This window comes from Zootoca vivipara, chromosome 4, assembly GCF_965207765.1.
Source record: "Zootoca vivipara chromosome 4, rZooViv2.hap1.1, whole genome shotgun sequence".
NCBI classification, from domain to species: domain Eukaryota; kingdom Metazoa; phylum Chordata; class Lepidosauria; order Squamata; family Lacertidae; genus Zootoca; species Zootoca vivipara.
The window spans coordinates 96,225,315-96,239,710 of record NC_142587.1 but is presented as its reverse complement, the minus strand read 5'-3'; the positions used below and the strand labels follow the sequence as shown (position 1 = coordinate 96,239,710).

The following is a 14,396-nucleotide window of genomic DNA, read 5'->3' as shown; positions in this document are numbered from 1 at the left end:
AGTCAGCTTTTTAGATCTTCTGTTTTTAATATTTGGAGCTTGAGAAAGCTCCTGGACAAAACGCATCACTTTTTAAGGGGAAGCAAGTTGTTAGGAAATTGGCTCACTGCTTCTGCTTCGCATGTGGAGGCTTCAGCTGAGATACTGTATACTGCTGAAGTTTTGACACTTGATAACAGTTCAAGAATTTGGTATTGGGTTGTACCATAATCATGGGAAGGGATAAGAGATAGGAGGGTGGGATGCTTGCCCACCTTAGTGGTGTTTTTTTTTTTTTGTATAAATTAAACAAGAGAAGGAATCAGGTGTGTGTGTGTGTAGCATTGGAACATTATCTTTCTTTGTGTTGTTATACAACTCCCACCAATGTTAGAAACTCCGATATAAAACTTGGGTGCCAAATGGCTCTTTAAACCAGGGTTACAGTTGCCAGAACGGAATGCCTAGTTGCCATTTGGGGACCAGATGGCTCGAAAGGCCTGTTTTTCAATACGACTACAGCCATACCTCGGGTTACGAACACCTCGGGTTACGAACAACTCGGGTTACGAACTGCGACCCGGAACGGATCATGTTCGTAACCCGAGGTACCACTGTACTTGGTTCCTGAAATTCATTCCGATTGTGCAGATAATTAAAGCCGATATTCTTAAATTCACTAATTTTTTCCTCACATGTTCGATGAAGTGTGGAGGATCGCTAAAATAGAGAAACAAAAAGGATCTATCTATATCATCTATATCTATATCTATATCTATATATCTATATCTATCTATCTATCTATCTATCTATTACCTTAACAATATGAAGCTATCTTAAAATGAAGTAGGAGGAAACGGCTGAGCCCTCTGTACCGTTCGACCATTACGTGTTCTTGTTTAAAAAGCTTTTTGTTTCTAATTGTAGCAAATATCACTCTTCCCCCAGCAACATAATGAAATACTATCACGTAACAAATTGCACAATGTTTTTTAAAGGGCATATTTATTGTCCAGGCTGAATGAATTTTGTGCTATTAATTGTAATTGTATCCTTTTATAATCCAAATCCTGCTACACTTGGATAAAGTAACTCAGTAGATACAGAAACAAATTCCATGTGATTTATACAACAACAGCGGGCAGTGGAATCTCGCTGCACGTATGTTCATTTTAAAGTGTGTTTTATTTTCCTGCACTGCAGACAGCTTGGATTTATAGAACTATTAAGTAAGGCGAGCTTAGATATATGGTGGTTAGAGTGATTTTATACTTCTCAACTTGAAGTGACCCATTAAGAATTTGAAGTATTGTAAAACTGAGACCTTGACGTTTTGGTGTACTGTAATGACGTCTGTTAAACCTTTGACTTTAATGGCTCTTGTTAGAAATAATATAGTTTTTTGTCTTGGTTGCTGTAAAGAAATTGTTTAATAACACACAACTTCTGTCATGCATTACGATCTCATTTCAGAACTGAATTTCTGTTTTAAATTGTAATCCAGCTCTGCCCTGAAGACTCTTAGTACCGGTAGATCCTGTTGATCAATAGTTTTCTGACATTTGTAGATATTATTTTTTAAGTTAAGCAAAATTAAAAGCCACTGCACTGAGGACAAAAGTAAGCTTTAGCAATCATGGAATAAGAGGGGAAGTTCTCTAATGGATCAGTAACTGGTTTAACCCGGAAGCAGAGAATAGGAATAAATGGGCAGTTCTCCCATTAAGGAATGTAGAAATCGGAATTCCACGAGGATTGGTTTTAGGACCTGTGCCTTTTAGCTTGTGTATAAATTATATGGAGCATTCAGAATATGCTGTGCTAAATGTTGAGAAACAATCTCTAATCCTACCACTCCCGAACGGAAAAACAATAGATACCGTGTTTCTCACATTTTAAGACGTGCCTATAAAATAAGGCATGGCACGATTTTCATGGGTTGAAAAAATATAAGACGTACCCCGAAAATAAGCCGTAGTGCTACCGTATGTGAGCTCTACTTGGTGAAGAGGACAAAAGTGGCATTTGCGGTGGAGAAGAGAGGAAGGCACGAAGAAGAAAAGAGGAGCGATTAAAGACGCTGCCTCATGAATGACCTCCGTGTGCATCTCTTTCTCTCCCCCTGTGCGCGTCTCTTTCTCTCCCCCTGTGCGCGTCTCTTTCTCTCCCCCTGTGCGCGTCTCTTTCTCTCCCCCTGTGCGCGTCTCTTTCTCTCCCCCTGTGCGCGTCTCTTTCTCTCCCCCTGTGCGCGTCTCTTTCTCTCCCCCTGTGCGCGTCTCTTTCTCTCCCCCTGTGCGCGTCTCTTTCTCTCCCCCTGTGCGCGTCTCTTTCTCTCCCCCTGTGCGCGTCTCTTTCTCTCCCCCTGTGCGCGTCTCTTTCTCTCCCCCTGTGCGCGTCTCTTTCTCTCCCCCTGTGCGCGTCTCTTTCTCTCCCCCTGTGCGCGTCTCTTTCTCTCCCCCTGTGCGCGTCTCTTTCTCTCCCCCTGTGCGCGTCTCTTTCTCTCCCCCTGTGCGCGTCTCTTTCTCTCCCCCTGTGCGCGTCTCTTTCTCTCCCCCTGTGCGCGTCTCTTTCTCTCCCCCTGTGCGCGTCTCTTTCTCTCCCCCTGTGCGCGTCTCTTTCTCTCCCCCTGTGCGCGTCTCTTTCTCTCCCCCTGTGCGCGTCTCTTTCTCTCCCCCTGTGCGCGTCTCTTTCTCTCCCCCTGTGCGCGTCCCTTTTTCTCCCCCTGTGCCTCTCTCTCTCTCTCTCTCTCTCTCTCTCTCTCTCTCTCTCTCTCACACACACACACACACACACACACACACACACACACAGCCCACCTCTTGCTTCCCCCCATCTTTTCCCCCTTCCATTCTACCGGTATGTGCCCAGCCATGAGTTGCCTGTTGATTTCCTCTTGATGGCCGAGACAGAGAGCGAGGCAGGCAAACTGCAGCTACGGTAGGAAAGTGGCGAGCTCTCGCAGACACGCGGGTGATTTTTTTAAAACTGACACCCCCTCCCGTCTCGTTTTGCCGAGAGACCCAGACAACTTGCATTCCTAGGCTTCAAAGGTTATGCATATGAAAGAGGAGATTAAGGAGATAGATAAAGACAACTTCCTATTATCACCTTGCCTTTGTCCTGAAAGGTAGAAACCTTATTGTAGCCATGAGATCTGGGCATCAAAGGAAAGTACTTAACAGCTATTTGATAAAGCCAATTGTGATTTCAGGCAGCATCTGGCTAATCAGTCCTGAGAGAGAGAAACGTGATTTCTAAATAGAGAAATAAACACAGCCAGTTGTACAGCATCTGTAAAATCCATATAAAAAATCATTTCCCTGTTATGATCCAGCCCCCGAATAAGACACCCCCCAAAAATAAGCCATAGACTTGTTTTCTTGAGTAAAATTAAATATAAGACATGTCTTAAAATGTGAGAAACACGGTATTATTGGAACTAAAACGAAGAAAACAGTACAGATTATTTCAAAACTGGAAGCCTTTTATTATTAGTATAAGGCACACTCTTTTAAAGGATGCATCTCATTTATTTTTTTACAAATGGTAAACTGTGTTTGTTTCACTTGCAATTTTTGCATTTAATTTTGGTAAATAAAAACTCAAACATTAGTGTGAGGTGGAGCTGGTCTCCTCTGCTTCCCTTTTCTTCCCAGCACCTTCCCAACACAAGTTCCTCTCACCCTCAAACCCCCCCCCCCAAATCCATGCAGTGCAATTCTATGCATGGCTACTGAAAAGTGAATCCCATTTAGTTCAATGGGGTTCAATGGGGTTTGCTGTTGTGCAAATAGGTATAGGATTGCATCTTAATAACTTTATGCAATGGTCTGTTCATTTATTTACATCTCTTTCCCACCTTACTTCTGTTATTCATAACACTGACTCTGCGTGTGTCTTGTTTTAATGGCCTTTAGTTCAGAGCTGGGCCTAATTGGTTAAATTTTATCATTTCTGGATTATTATTATATTTTTAAAAAAAGTTTGAATGCACATGTACTGGAGGAGGATAAACCTTTACGGAAGACAGTAGAAACGGCCGACATAAGTCCCTATGGTTGCGTAGGCGTGTGCTCATGTTTTCCCCCCTCTTCCCGTTTTAGATTTCCGCTGTATCCAAAGGGAGGAGAGAAACTGCAGTTTGACTATGGCGTCTACCTTCTCAACAAAAACATTGCACAGGTATGTTATCTCAGAAAAGTACCCTTCCATAGCAGAACTACATGCATCCATCACTGGGGGAGACAGTAATGTAGTTACTGCTTTATCTATATTGCACACATGTGGGAGATCATCCTAGTTCACAAGATCAGTGAGTTCCCTGCATGCCTTGCAGAGAGTGAGTACACAGTTGGACAGCTTAACACACCCAACAATATAGGCCACCCCCATTTCCATCAGAAGACAAGAGTATGACACCCTCCTTAGACTGCCGTTGATGCCATAGGTAAGTTTTCCAGGAGCAGCCATATTAAGCTGGGCATAGGGAGTCAGTAGATGGCCAGGCTGGCTGTGTGAGTGGCTCTTAAGGTCAGGCAGGAAGCACTTCATCCTGGATTTCCGTGATCAGTATCTTTCCCACAGACTCCTCTTGGGGGGGGTGGGGGGGGCGAGAGGACCGGGGCATACAAAGCAAAATCTTTGGGCAATCAAAACACGTCCCCAGGGGGAGAATGGAATCTCTGTGAAATTGCAAAATAAGAACAATGAAAGCCGTATCTAATTCCTAGGAGAACGCAAGGTAGAATTATAAGCAGGTCAATACAATTTTCTGGTATATCGGTGTGCTCCATTTCAACTTGCTGGTAATGGTTTCCATCTGTTTCATCTATTTATTTATTTTTTAAAAAGCCCAAGAATAAGTTCTCCCTTTCTTTCTTTCTTTCTTTCTTTCTTTTTAAAAAAGAAGCCAACAGAGCCCTGTTAGTATTTGGAACTGACGAGTTGCAAATATTCAGGTTTTCAGCCCGATGTGAAGAGGGATTGATTGCTAATCCACTCTGGGAATTGTAGCTGTGCGAGCGAAACAGGGGTCTCCTAACAGCTCTCAGCATACTTAAAAAACTACACCTCCCAGAATTCTTTGGGGAAGTCATGACTGTTTAGAGTGGTATCACAGTGCTTTAAATGGCATGCTGTGAATGTGGCCTAGTGGGAGGTGAGTATTAACTAGCAGTCATAACTGGCTTGGTCTATGTATTTTGAGCCTGCTTGCTAATTTAATTTGATTGCACACGCCCTAAAATAGAATTGATTTTGCTTCCGATTACTGCTTAGACTCGTGGGGCTTGGCTTCGCCTAACACTTCTTGTCCTTTAGAGTCAGCAGAACCAATTTTCCTACACAGAAAGCAAGGGTGACAATTGCACATAATAATTTTATTATTTGTACCCCACCCACCTGGCTGGGTTTCCCCAGCCACTCTGGGCGGCTTCCAACAAAACAAACAAACAAACAAACAAAAACATTAAAATGTCACACATTAAAAACTTCCCTGAACAGGGCTGCCTTCAGATGTCTTCAAAATGTCAGGTAGTTATTTATCTCCTTGACATCTGATGGGAGGGCGTTCCACAGGATGGGCGCCACTGCTGAGAAGGCCCTCTGCCTGGTTCCCTGTAGCTTTGCTTCTCGCAGTGAGGGAACCGCCAGAAGGCCCTTGGCGCTGGACCTCAGTGTCCAGGCAGAACGATTGGGGTGGGGAGGAGACACTCCTTCAAGTATACTGGGCCGAGGCCGTTTAGGGCTTTAAAGGTCAACACCAACACTTTGAATTGTGCTTGGAAACGTAAGAAACTGTTTTACTACTTAACAAATAAAACAAGCAGATATTGCATCATTCAGTTCCAGCTGGTCAGAAGGCAGAAAATTCAAATATTTTAATTTTCTCATTTTAAAACAAGTGATTGGAAAATTACAGATGTGTAAGTATTTTGTCTGGCTTCTAACTATGGGAAAATGCTGTTGGCCGGCTGTTTTTCTTAGCTTCACCTGGGTGACCTTGATTTGGGGACACCTGGGAAACTTTCAGCCTTTATTTACAGCTCAGTACTATATTAAGGGACTATATTAAATACTGTATTAAGGGACGCAGGTGGCACTGTGGTCTAAACCACTGAGCCTCTTGGGCTTGCCGATCAGAAGGACGGCGGTTTGAATCCCCACGATGGGGTGAGCTCCCGTTGCTCGGTCCCAGCTCCTGCCAACCTAGCAGTTGGAAAGCATGCTAAAAAGTGCAAGTAGATAAATAGGTACCGGCTCCGGTGGGAAGGTAAATGGCATATCCGTGCGCTGCTCTGGTTTCACCAGAAGTGGCTTAGTCATGCTGGCCACATGACCCAGAAAAACTGTCTGCGAACAAATGCCGGCTCCCTCGGCCAGTAAAGCGAGATGAGCGCCGCAACCCCAGAGTCGTCTGCGACTGGACTTACTGTCAGGGGACCTTTACCTTTACCTTTTTACTATATTAGAACTCTGAATGTCTTCAGACATGCGTTAGGCTCTGCTGCTGGGAAGAAGTGGGGGCCTTTGCTTGTGGATAGTGTGTTTATTGGTTTAGAGCACTATTACCCTGAAAAAGGCTCTCAAAGTAGTTTACATACAAAATAAAAAAATTCCTTCAGTAGCACCTTAAAGACCAACTAAGTTTATATTTTGGTATGAGCTTTCGTGTGCATGCACACTTCTTTAGATATCTGAAGAAGTGTGCATGCACAGATATCTGAAGAAGTGTGCATGCACACGAAAGCTCATACCAAAATATAAATTTAGTTGGTCTTTAAGGTGCTACTGAAGGAATTTTTTTATTTTGCTTCGACTCAGACCAACACGGCTACCTACCTGTAACTAGTTTACATACAGTCAGTGAAAACAAGACAATCTCTGCCTGCAGGATTACCATCTAAAACACGTGATGGGGAAGAAGCGGGCGGGGTGGGTGGTTGACCATACATAGACAGTAGCTTTTATAATGACCAAATGAGGTGGAAACAGATAAGAGACAGATGGAGCGGGTCTTTCAGGCTGTGTTGGTTAGAGGTGGAATTAATTTTAAAAGTAAAGGATCATATACTGGATTCCAGAAAGACAAGACATTCCTCAACACATAGCCTATTGCTTCTAATCGTTGGTGCTTTAGTTGAGATTCCTGCATTGCAGGGGTTGGACTAGATGAGCCTCAAGGTCCCCTCTAGCTCTACAATTCTATGATCCTGCGACCAGAAATTTCCTGGGTGCCTAATAGATGTGATGCAATTCAAGAACGCATCTACGCTTAGCCTGATGACATCTAAGACTAAAACAAAATACCTGCCTGTTGGTTATTGATTATCCAAAGCACCCGTTTGCTCTATTTTTCAATCAGTGATATAAAGTCACTCGAGAGTTAACTACTGTAGTTGAACTCAGTGGAGCTAATTCTATTGATTTTAGTGGGTCTGCTATGTATAACTGTGCATATTGCCTCTTGTTCATTGAGCAATCTGTTGGAGAAAGTATGCTAAATAAATGCAAGCAGTGCATTGCATATTGTTCATAGAAATCTAGAAATGCCCATGCAGTGCCCCACCAGTCCATAGAAGTTATCGGCATATAACTGTGAGCTGTATGAAGTAAAGAACCTCAGACCGGCTGCGGTATTTTGAAGCATGGGAGCGTGTCACTTTTCTACCCTTAACACTCTCTTGGTGTGGATTTCTGGGCCGGGAAGCTAATAATGCATGGAGGTGAGACTAGGATTTTTCATAGTACATTGCTTTGCTATAATGTGTTAAAATAAAAAGGGGCACAAATTTTAAGCAATCAGGGAATAATAGCAGCTTCAGCTGCACCACACCAATCTTATGCTTTGGTGTTGTCAGGTTTAAAACTTTAGTTTCAGTTTCCCTTGACTACAGTAGACACTTTATCAAAGCCATATGTGGGGATGGGCAGGTAAACGAGCACATTCACGCTTTTCGTGCCGGATAAACTTGTGAGAAGCAGGCTCACAGGAGTCCTTGTGTATTCCTAGCTCTTCAACCTGAGAATCCGGTCCTATTTTAATGAATACGAAGTTCTCCCCCACAACACACACACACACACACAAGAGAGAGAGAGAGAGAGTTGTAGTCTGCCCTACCTTTCCACGCACTGTTGTTGTTGTTCAGTCGTGTCCGACTCTTCGTGACCCCATGGACCATAGCACGCCAGGCACTCCTGTCTTGCACTGCCTCCCGCAGTTTGGTCAAACTCATGTTCGTAGCTTCGAGAACACTGTCCAACCATCTCGTCCTCTGTTGTCCCCTTCTCCTAGTGCCCTCAATCTTTCCCAACATCAGGGTCTTCTCCAAGGGTTCTTCTCTTCTCCTGAGGTGGCCAAAGTATTGGAGCCTCAGCTTCACGATCTGTCCTTCCAGTGAGCACTCAGGGCTGATTTCCTTTAGAATGGAGAGGTTTGATCTTCTTGCAGTCCATGGGACTCTCAAGAGTCTCCTCCAGCACCATAATTCAAAAGCATCAATTCTTTGGCGATCAGCCTTCTTTATGGTCCAGCTCTCACTTCCATACATCACTACTGGGAAAACCATAGCTTTAACTATACGGACCTTTGTAGGCAAGGTGATGTCTCTGCTTTTTGTTAGGAAAATGTTTGCCTTTCCTTTCTTTATTGTAGTTAAAATCAATGCAGTTTGCAAATGCTAAATAAACCCTTTATGCCAATAAAAGTGTTGTGATTGTGAGTAGAAAGTCTATTTACAGCACAATCCTATACATACATGCTAAATAAACCCACAAAGCATAATAAAACGGTTTCAGGAAATGATCGGGTAAAAGGTGCTTCAGAGATCTCATCAAAATGTACTATAACCTATGCATATGACGGATGTCAAGGAATGGAAATCCAGAGTAGCCGTTTCTTTTTAACCCTCTCTGGTGGTCCTGATACGTACAAGGCAGAGCCACTCTCTTATCAGCATCAGGGAACCTGCAGCCTGGCCTCCCCATCTTGTCTGTGCCACTGTTCTGGCCACACAAAGCCCACATGTCCTACACATGGCATTCGTGACATCAGGGGCCGGGCAGAAAAAGATACAGCTGGGCTGAAAGAGGGTTTGCAGGCACTGCCAATCAACTGAAAGCATAGGGCTGTGCTTTTGCGAATGGATCTCATGGCATCACTGCGATATCAGGTGATAGCCCCATCCATCTTGGCTGACAGAGATGGTATAAATAGGGATGCATCCTGCCAGGTAAATCTAGGTGGACTGTTGGACTGTTTTACATGTTGTTGTTGTCGTTTAGTCGTGTCCGACTCTTCGTGACCCCATGGACCAGAGCATGCCAGGCACTCCTGTCTTGCACTGCCTCCCGCAGTTTGGTCAAACTCATGTTCGTAGCTTCGAGAACACTGTCCAACCATCTCGTCCTCTGTCGTCCCCTTCTCCTAGTTTTATATAGGGCTTGATAAGAGTCTAATACAAGGGTCGGCAACCTTTTTCAGCGATCCACTGTCCCTCAGACCATGTGGTGGGCCGGACTATATTTTTTGGAGGGGAAATGAACTATTCCTATGCCCCACAAATAACCCAAAGATGCATTTTAAATAAAAGCACACATTCTACTCATATAAAAACATGCTGATTCCCGGACCGTCCGCGCGCTGGATTTAGAAGGCGACTGGGCTGCATCCCACCCCTGGGCCTTAGGTTGCCTACCCCTGGTCTAATACCATCTTGTATCAATCAATCGTCTCATCTAGTGACCCTCTTGAAATCAAGATTTTCTTTAGAGAAATACTATTTTTGTTTTTACAGTAGGTCAGTGATGGCCAAACCTGGCCTTCCAGCTGTTTTGGGACTACAATTCCCATCATCCCTGACCACTGGTCCTGTTAGCTAGGGATGATGGGAGTTGTAGTCCCAAAACAGCTGGAGGGCCAAGTTTGGCCATCACTGCAGTAGGTAATGTGTTTGGAATCGTCCCGAGCATCAATGTTCTCTGATACGCAGACTGCAATCTTAGCGATTAAGGCGCAAGTGCTTTTTGGAAGGTGATGGGCAGAGCAAGATAGCATTGGATAATCATGTGGTGAAAGCTGGAAGGAACCATATCTATTCACTTGCCTACTGTGGCAGCTGAGGAGCAACACACCAAACTGTGGTTTGGCACTCCTTTGCAACCTACCACACTCTGGTTCGAATTTTAGTGGAAAATCTGAAATTTCAGACGACAACATTTTTAGATTTGTTTTTGTCCTCTTAACCCCCTCTGTTCTTTATGGGAACAAGAGTTGTATTAAGTTTCCTCATCGGGCTAGTGAACTTCTAACCCTTGAGAGAGAGAAAACAATCTCTTGATAGATATGATTGTTAGATTAATGCGTAAGCTCCCTCCAAGTGAGGTCATACAAACCAAATACGCCCATGTCTTGAAATCTGATAAACATCACTTCACGGTACTGAAGAGATTAAATAAATACAAAGGCATAAACTTTGGGATGTTTCAGGTTTATAGTGCAAGACTGTGGCCTGATCGTAAAAAGAATTAGACACTGATATTGTGGTTTGTTGGGTTTGGGTTTGAAGCCCTTAATGATGGCACTGCCCTCTAAATTGGCCTCTTTCAAAAACTCACTTTGGGTAAAATAGTGGTTGAAAATGAGACGGCTTTTAATGGGTCTCCTTTACCTCTTCTTAAGAGCGGAACTCACTCTAGCACTCGAGTACATTTCCGAGCACAATTCAAAGTGCTGGTGCTGACCTTTAAAGCCCTAAACGGCCTCGGTCCAGTATACCTGAAGGAGGAGCGTCTCCACCTCCATCGTTCTGCCCAGACACTGAGGTCCAGTGCCAAGGGCGGTTCCCTCCATGCAAGAAGTGAGGTTACAGGGAACCAGGCAGAGGGCCTTCTCGGTAGTGGCACCCGCCCTGTGGAACGCCCTCCCACCAGATGTCAACTACCTGATATTTAGAAGACATCTGAAGGCAGCCCTGTTTAGGGAAGTTTTAAATGTGTGACATTTTAATGTATTTTTAATCTTTGTTGGGAACCGCCCAGAGTGGCTGGGAAGACCCAGCCAGATGGGCGGGGTACAAATATATTATTATTATTATTATTATTATTATTATTATTATTATTATTATTATTATTATTATCAAGCATTAAGTTCACTCATATAAACGGTTCCTTTGTCTTCATTGTAATACCAAATAAAATCAAAGTGTGGCATACCTCCATGGAGAAAGGGGTTAGTTTATGAACAAACAATGCGCTCTGATCCAGCATTGCGTACTCCTGTCAACAGCTTATCTCTGGTCTCTGGCAGTGGCCTTTCACAATTCGGCCAGTGTCCCCGCTTTCAGGCTTGATGCTCCTCATTTCCCCCCATCTAAACTATTTTATTCTGTTGCTTCATGGTAGGAAACCATCCCTCTAAGCCCCTGTTCACTGTGAGAGAGGAATGAGTCTGTGGGCCATTTGCCCCACCCTGTCCACAGATAGAAAGCAACATATGACTTGGAGCTGAACCCAGATCCTGGATTGGAGAAGGATCCCCCACCTCCCCAGACACCCCCCCCCAAAAAACCCTCTGAGCTGCAAAGATAGCAGGTGATAGTGGCCTGCAGCTCATCCAGGTCTGCCTTGACCACGAGCCCAACATTGCCAGACTTATTTATTTAATGCATTTATGCTATAGTAACAGGTTACAAAAAGTTTGAATAACCACAAAACAAAGCAGAACAAAATATAAAAAATACCCAAATATAAACGTGCTCTGTTTAAAATGGTGTGGACTCTGCACTTGGATGAAACTATAAATGGCAAGTTGAAGGTTGTATCCTGCTAGCATTTGTTAGATGTGGAATTTTCTCTTGTTGTGTAGCTGCTACACCTGTCAAGTTTAATGAAACAGCTTTATATCTGAAGAGCCTTTAGGAGTTGCCCTCTTTTAAACTCACATTTTTTAGCCTGCTTGTTTAATGGTTGGCTATTCTGAGGGATGCGGGTGGCACTCTGGGTTAAACCACAGAGCCTAGGGCTTGCCGATCAGAAGGTCAGCGTTTCGAATCCCCGCGACGGGGTGAGCTCCCGTTGTTCAGTCCCAGCTCCTGCCCACCTAGCATTTCGAAAGCACGTCAGAGTGCAAGTAGATAAATAGGTAGCGCTCTGGTGGGAAGGTAAACGGCGTTTCCGTGTGCTGCTCTGGTTCGCCAGAATTGGCCTAGTCATGCTGGCCACATGACCTGGAAGCTGTACGTCGGCTCCCTCAGCCAATGGAGCGAGATGAGCGCTGCAACCCCAGAGTCGTCCACAGCTGGACCTAATGGTCAGAGGTCCCTTTACCTTTATTCTGAGAACAGGATGCAGTTCTAGAGGGATCCTGCAAGCCTCCTCCTAGGTTCTTAAGGATGTATGGCAACTATGTGTGATAATCTGCATTATTCTATGGTGGATCCAGAGGCCCATTGTGGGCTTCATTTTCATGAAAGGGGCTAATGTGAGCTAGGTGGTACCCTTCCTTTTCCAGGACTTTTATTATAACTTACAGCATTGACATCCTCCCAAAACTCTGAAGCCTGCACAATTGCTTCAGCTTACTTCAATATCCCAACAATGGATTTTATTTTATTTTATTGCATTTTCTGGTGGCCCAAGAAAACCTTAGCCCTCCTAGGCTCCTATCCTGCCTCTGCTCTAATATAATCTATGTGGATGTGCCTTCTGAGGTCTCTGTTAATGGAGGAATCTGCTATGCATTGGCTCTACACAGGACTTGGCTTCGAGCCATTCCATCCATTGGTCAGCCCATAACTGCCCCATCATAGTGGGGACCCTTTTGGCATCCTGAATGCTTTTGTAGCTGCATCTTCACAGCTGCTTGAAGTGTGTCGACTGCATGTTAAAACCACTTTTACTGTTCCCATTGAGAAAGATGTGCTGATTCCTCCCCACCTCCGGCAAAGTACTGCACTTAAAAGGGAGAACTTAAATCTTGAGTAGAGTCAGCAATTCCACTGTGATACCTAAGAGAAAGCTAAAATGATCTCATACGTGGAGCCAAGAAAGCTTTTATCTGACTTGAAGGCTTCTTTTGGATGGTGCTGTTGAATTCCCTTGACAACTCCGAAAATTAAAATGATTAAGCGAAAGTAGTGCACAGTTGTTACATTTATATGGAGAATATAGCCTCTTTCCCGTTGCGTAGCTTCCCAGCCTGCCTATATTTGGAACTGATGCATGCCTTTCTCAAGTCCCTTAATCCAGTTATTTATATACTACGAACCATTAGGAGTTGAGGATGGGCTTTTAAAAGTAACTCAAATATATAATGAATCGGGATTCAAGATGACCTTAACAGATTGCAGGACTGGGCCCAAGCTAGCAAAATTCAATAGGGACAAATGCAAGGTTCTACACTTAGGCAGGAAGAACCAGATGCACATATATAAGATAAGGGATACCTCAAAAAGGATCTAGGCGTTTTAGTAGACCACAAGCTGAACATGAGTCATCAGCATGATGGAGCAGCAAAAAAAAGCTAATGCTACTCTAGACTACATCAGCAGAAGTATAGTGTCCAGATCAAGGGAAGTAATAGTCCCACTCTATTCTGCCTTGGACAGATCTCACCTGTAGTTCTGTGTCCCATTCTAGGCACCACAATTTAAGAAGGTTATTGATAAGCTGGAATGTGTGCAGATGAGGGCAACCAAGTTGATCCAGGGTCTGGAAACCAAGCCTTATGAGGAATGGTTGAAGGTGCTTGGGATGTTTAGCTTGGAAATGAGACTAAGAGGAGATACAATAGACATATTCAAATATCTATAGGGTTGTCACAAGGAAGCAGCATTAGCTAACACACACACACACCGGTTTGGTGTCATCTGCAAATTTAATGAGCATCCCCTCAGTTCCTTCATCCAAGTCGTTTATGAAGACATCGAACAAGAGTGGGCCCAGGACAGAACCCTATGGCAACCCACTTGTCACTTTTTCCCAGGATGACGAAGGACCATTAATGAGTATTCTTTGGGTTTGGTCAGCCAACCAGCTACAAATCCACCTAACAGTTACTTCATCCAGCGCACACCACACGTCACCAGCTTCCTCACAAGAATATCATGGGGGACTTCGTCAAAAGCCTTACTGAAATCAAGATACACTATGTCCGCTGCATTCTCCTGACCCACCAAGCTTATTGCTCCCATCAAAAAGAAAAGAAAAGAAATAAGGTTCGTCTGACATGATTTATTTTTGAGAAACCCATGCTGCGTCTTAGTAATCACAGCATCCTTTTCTAAGTGCTCACAGACCGAGGGTTAAATTACTGGTATCTTCTAGGACCTTCCCTGTCAAGCTCACTGCTCAGTAGTTTACCTGGGTCTTCCCACCCCTTTTTGAAGATGGGGACAACATCCGCCACCCCAGTGTTGCAG

The 14,396-nt window shown here is 44.0% G+C and overlaps 1 protein-coding gene across 1 annotated transcript in view; it reads left to right on the top strand.

Annotated features, from left to right (window-relative positions):
* Positions 1-14,396, top strand: part of UVRAG (UV radiation resistance associated) — an 89,511-nt gene that overhangs the window by 66,030 nt on the left and 9,085 nt on the right. The window contains exon 13 of the mRNA XM_060273928.2: positions 4,083-4,161. Within this exon, the coding sequence (XP_060129911.2) occupies positions 4,083-4,161 (79 nt within the window). The remainder of the gene's footprint in view (positions 1-4,082; positions 4,162-14,396) is intronic.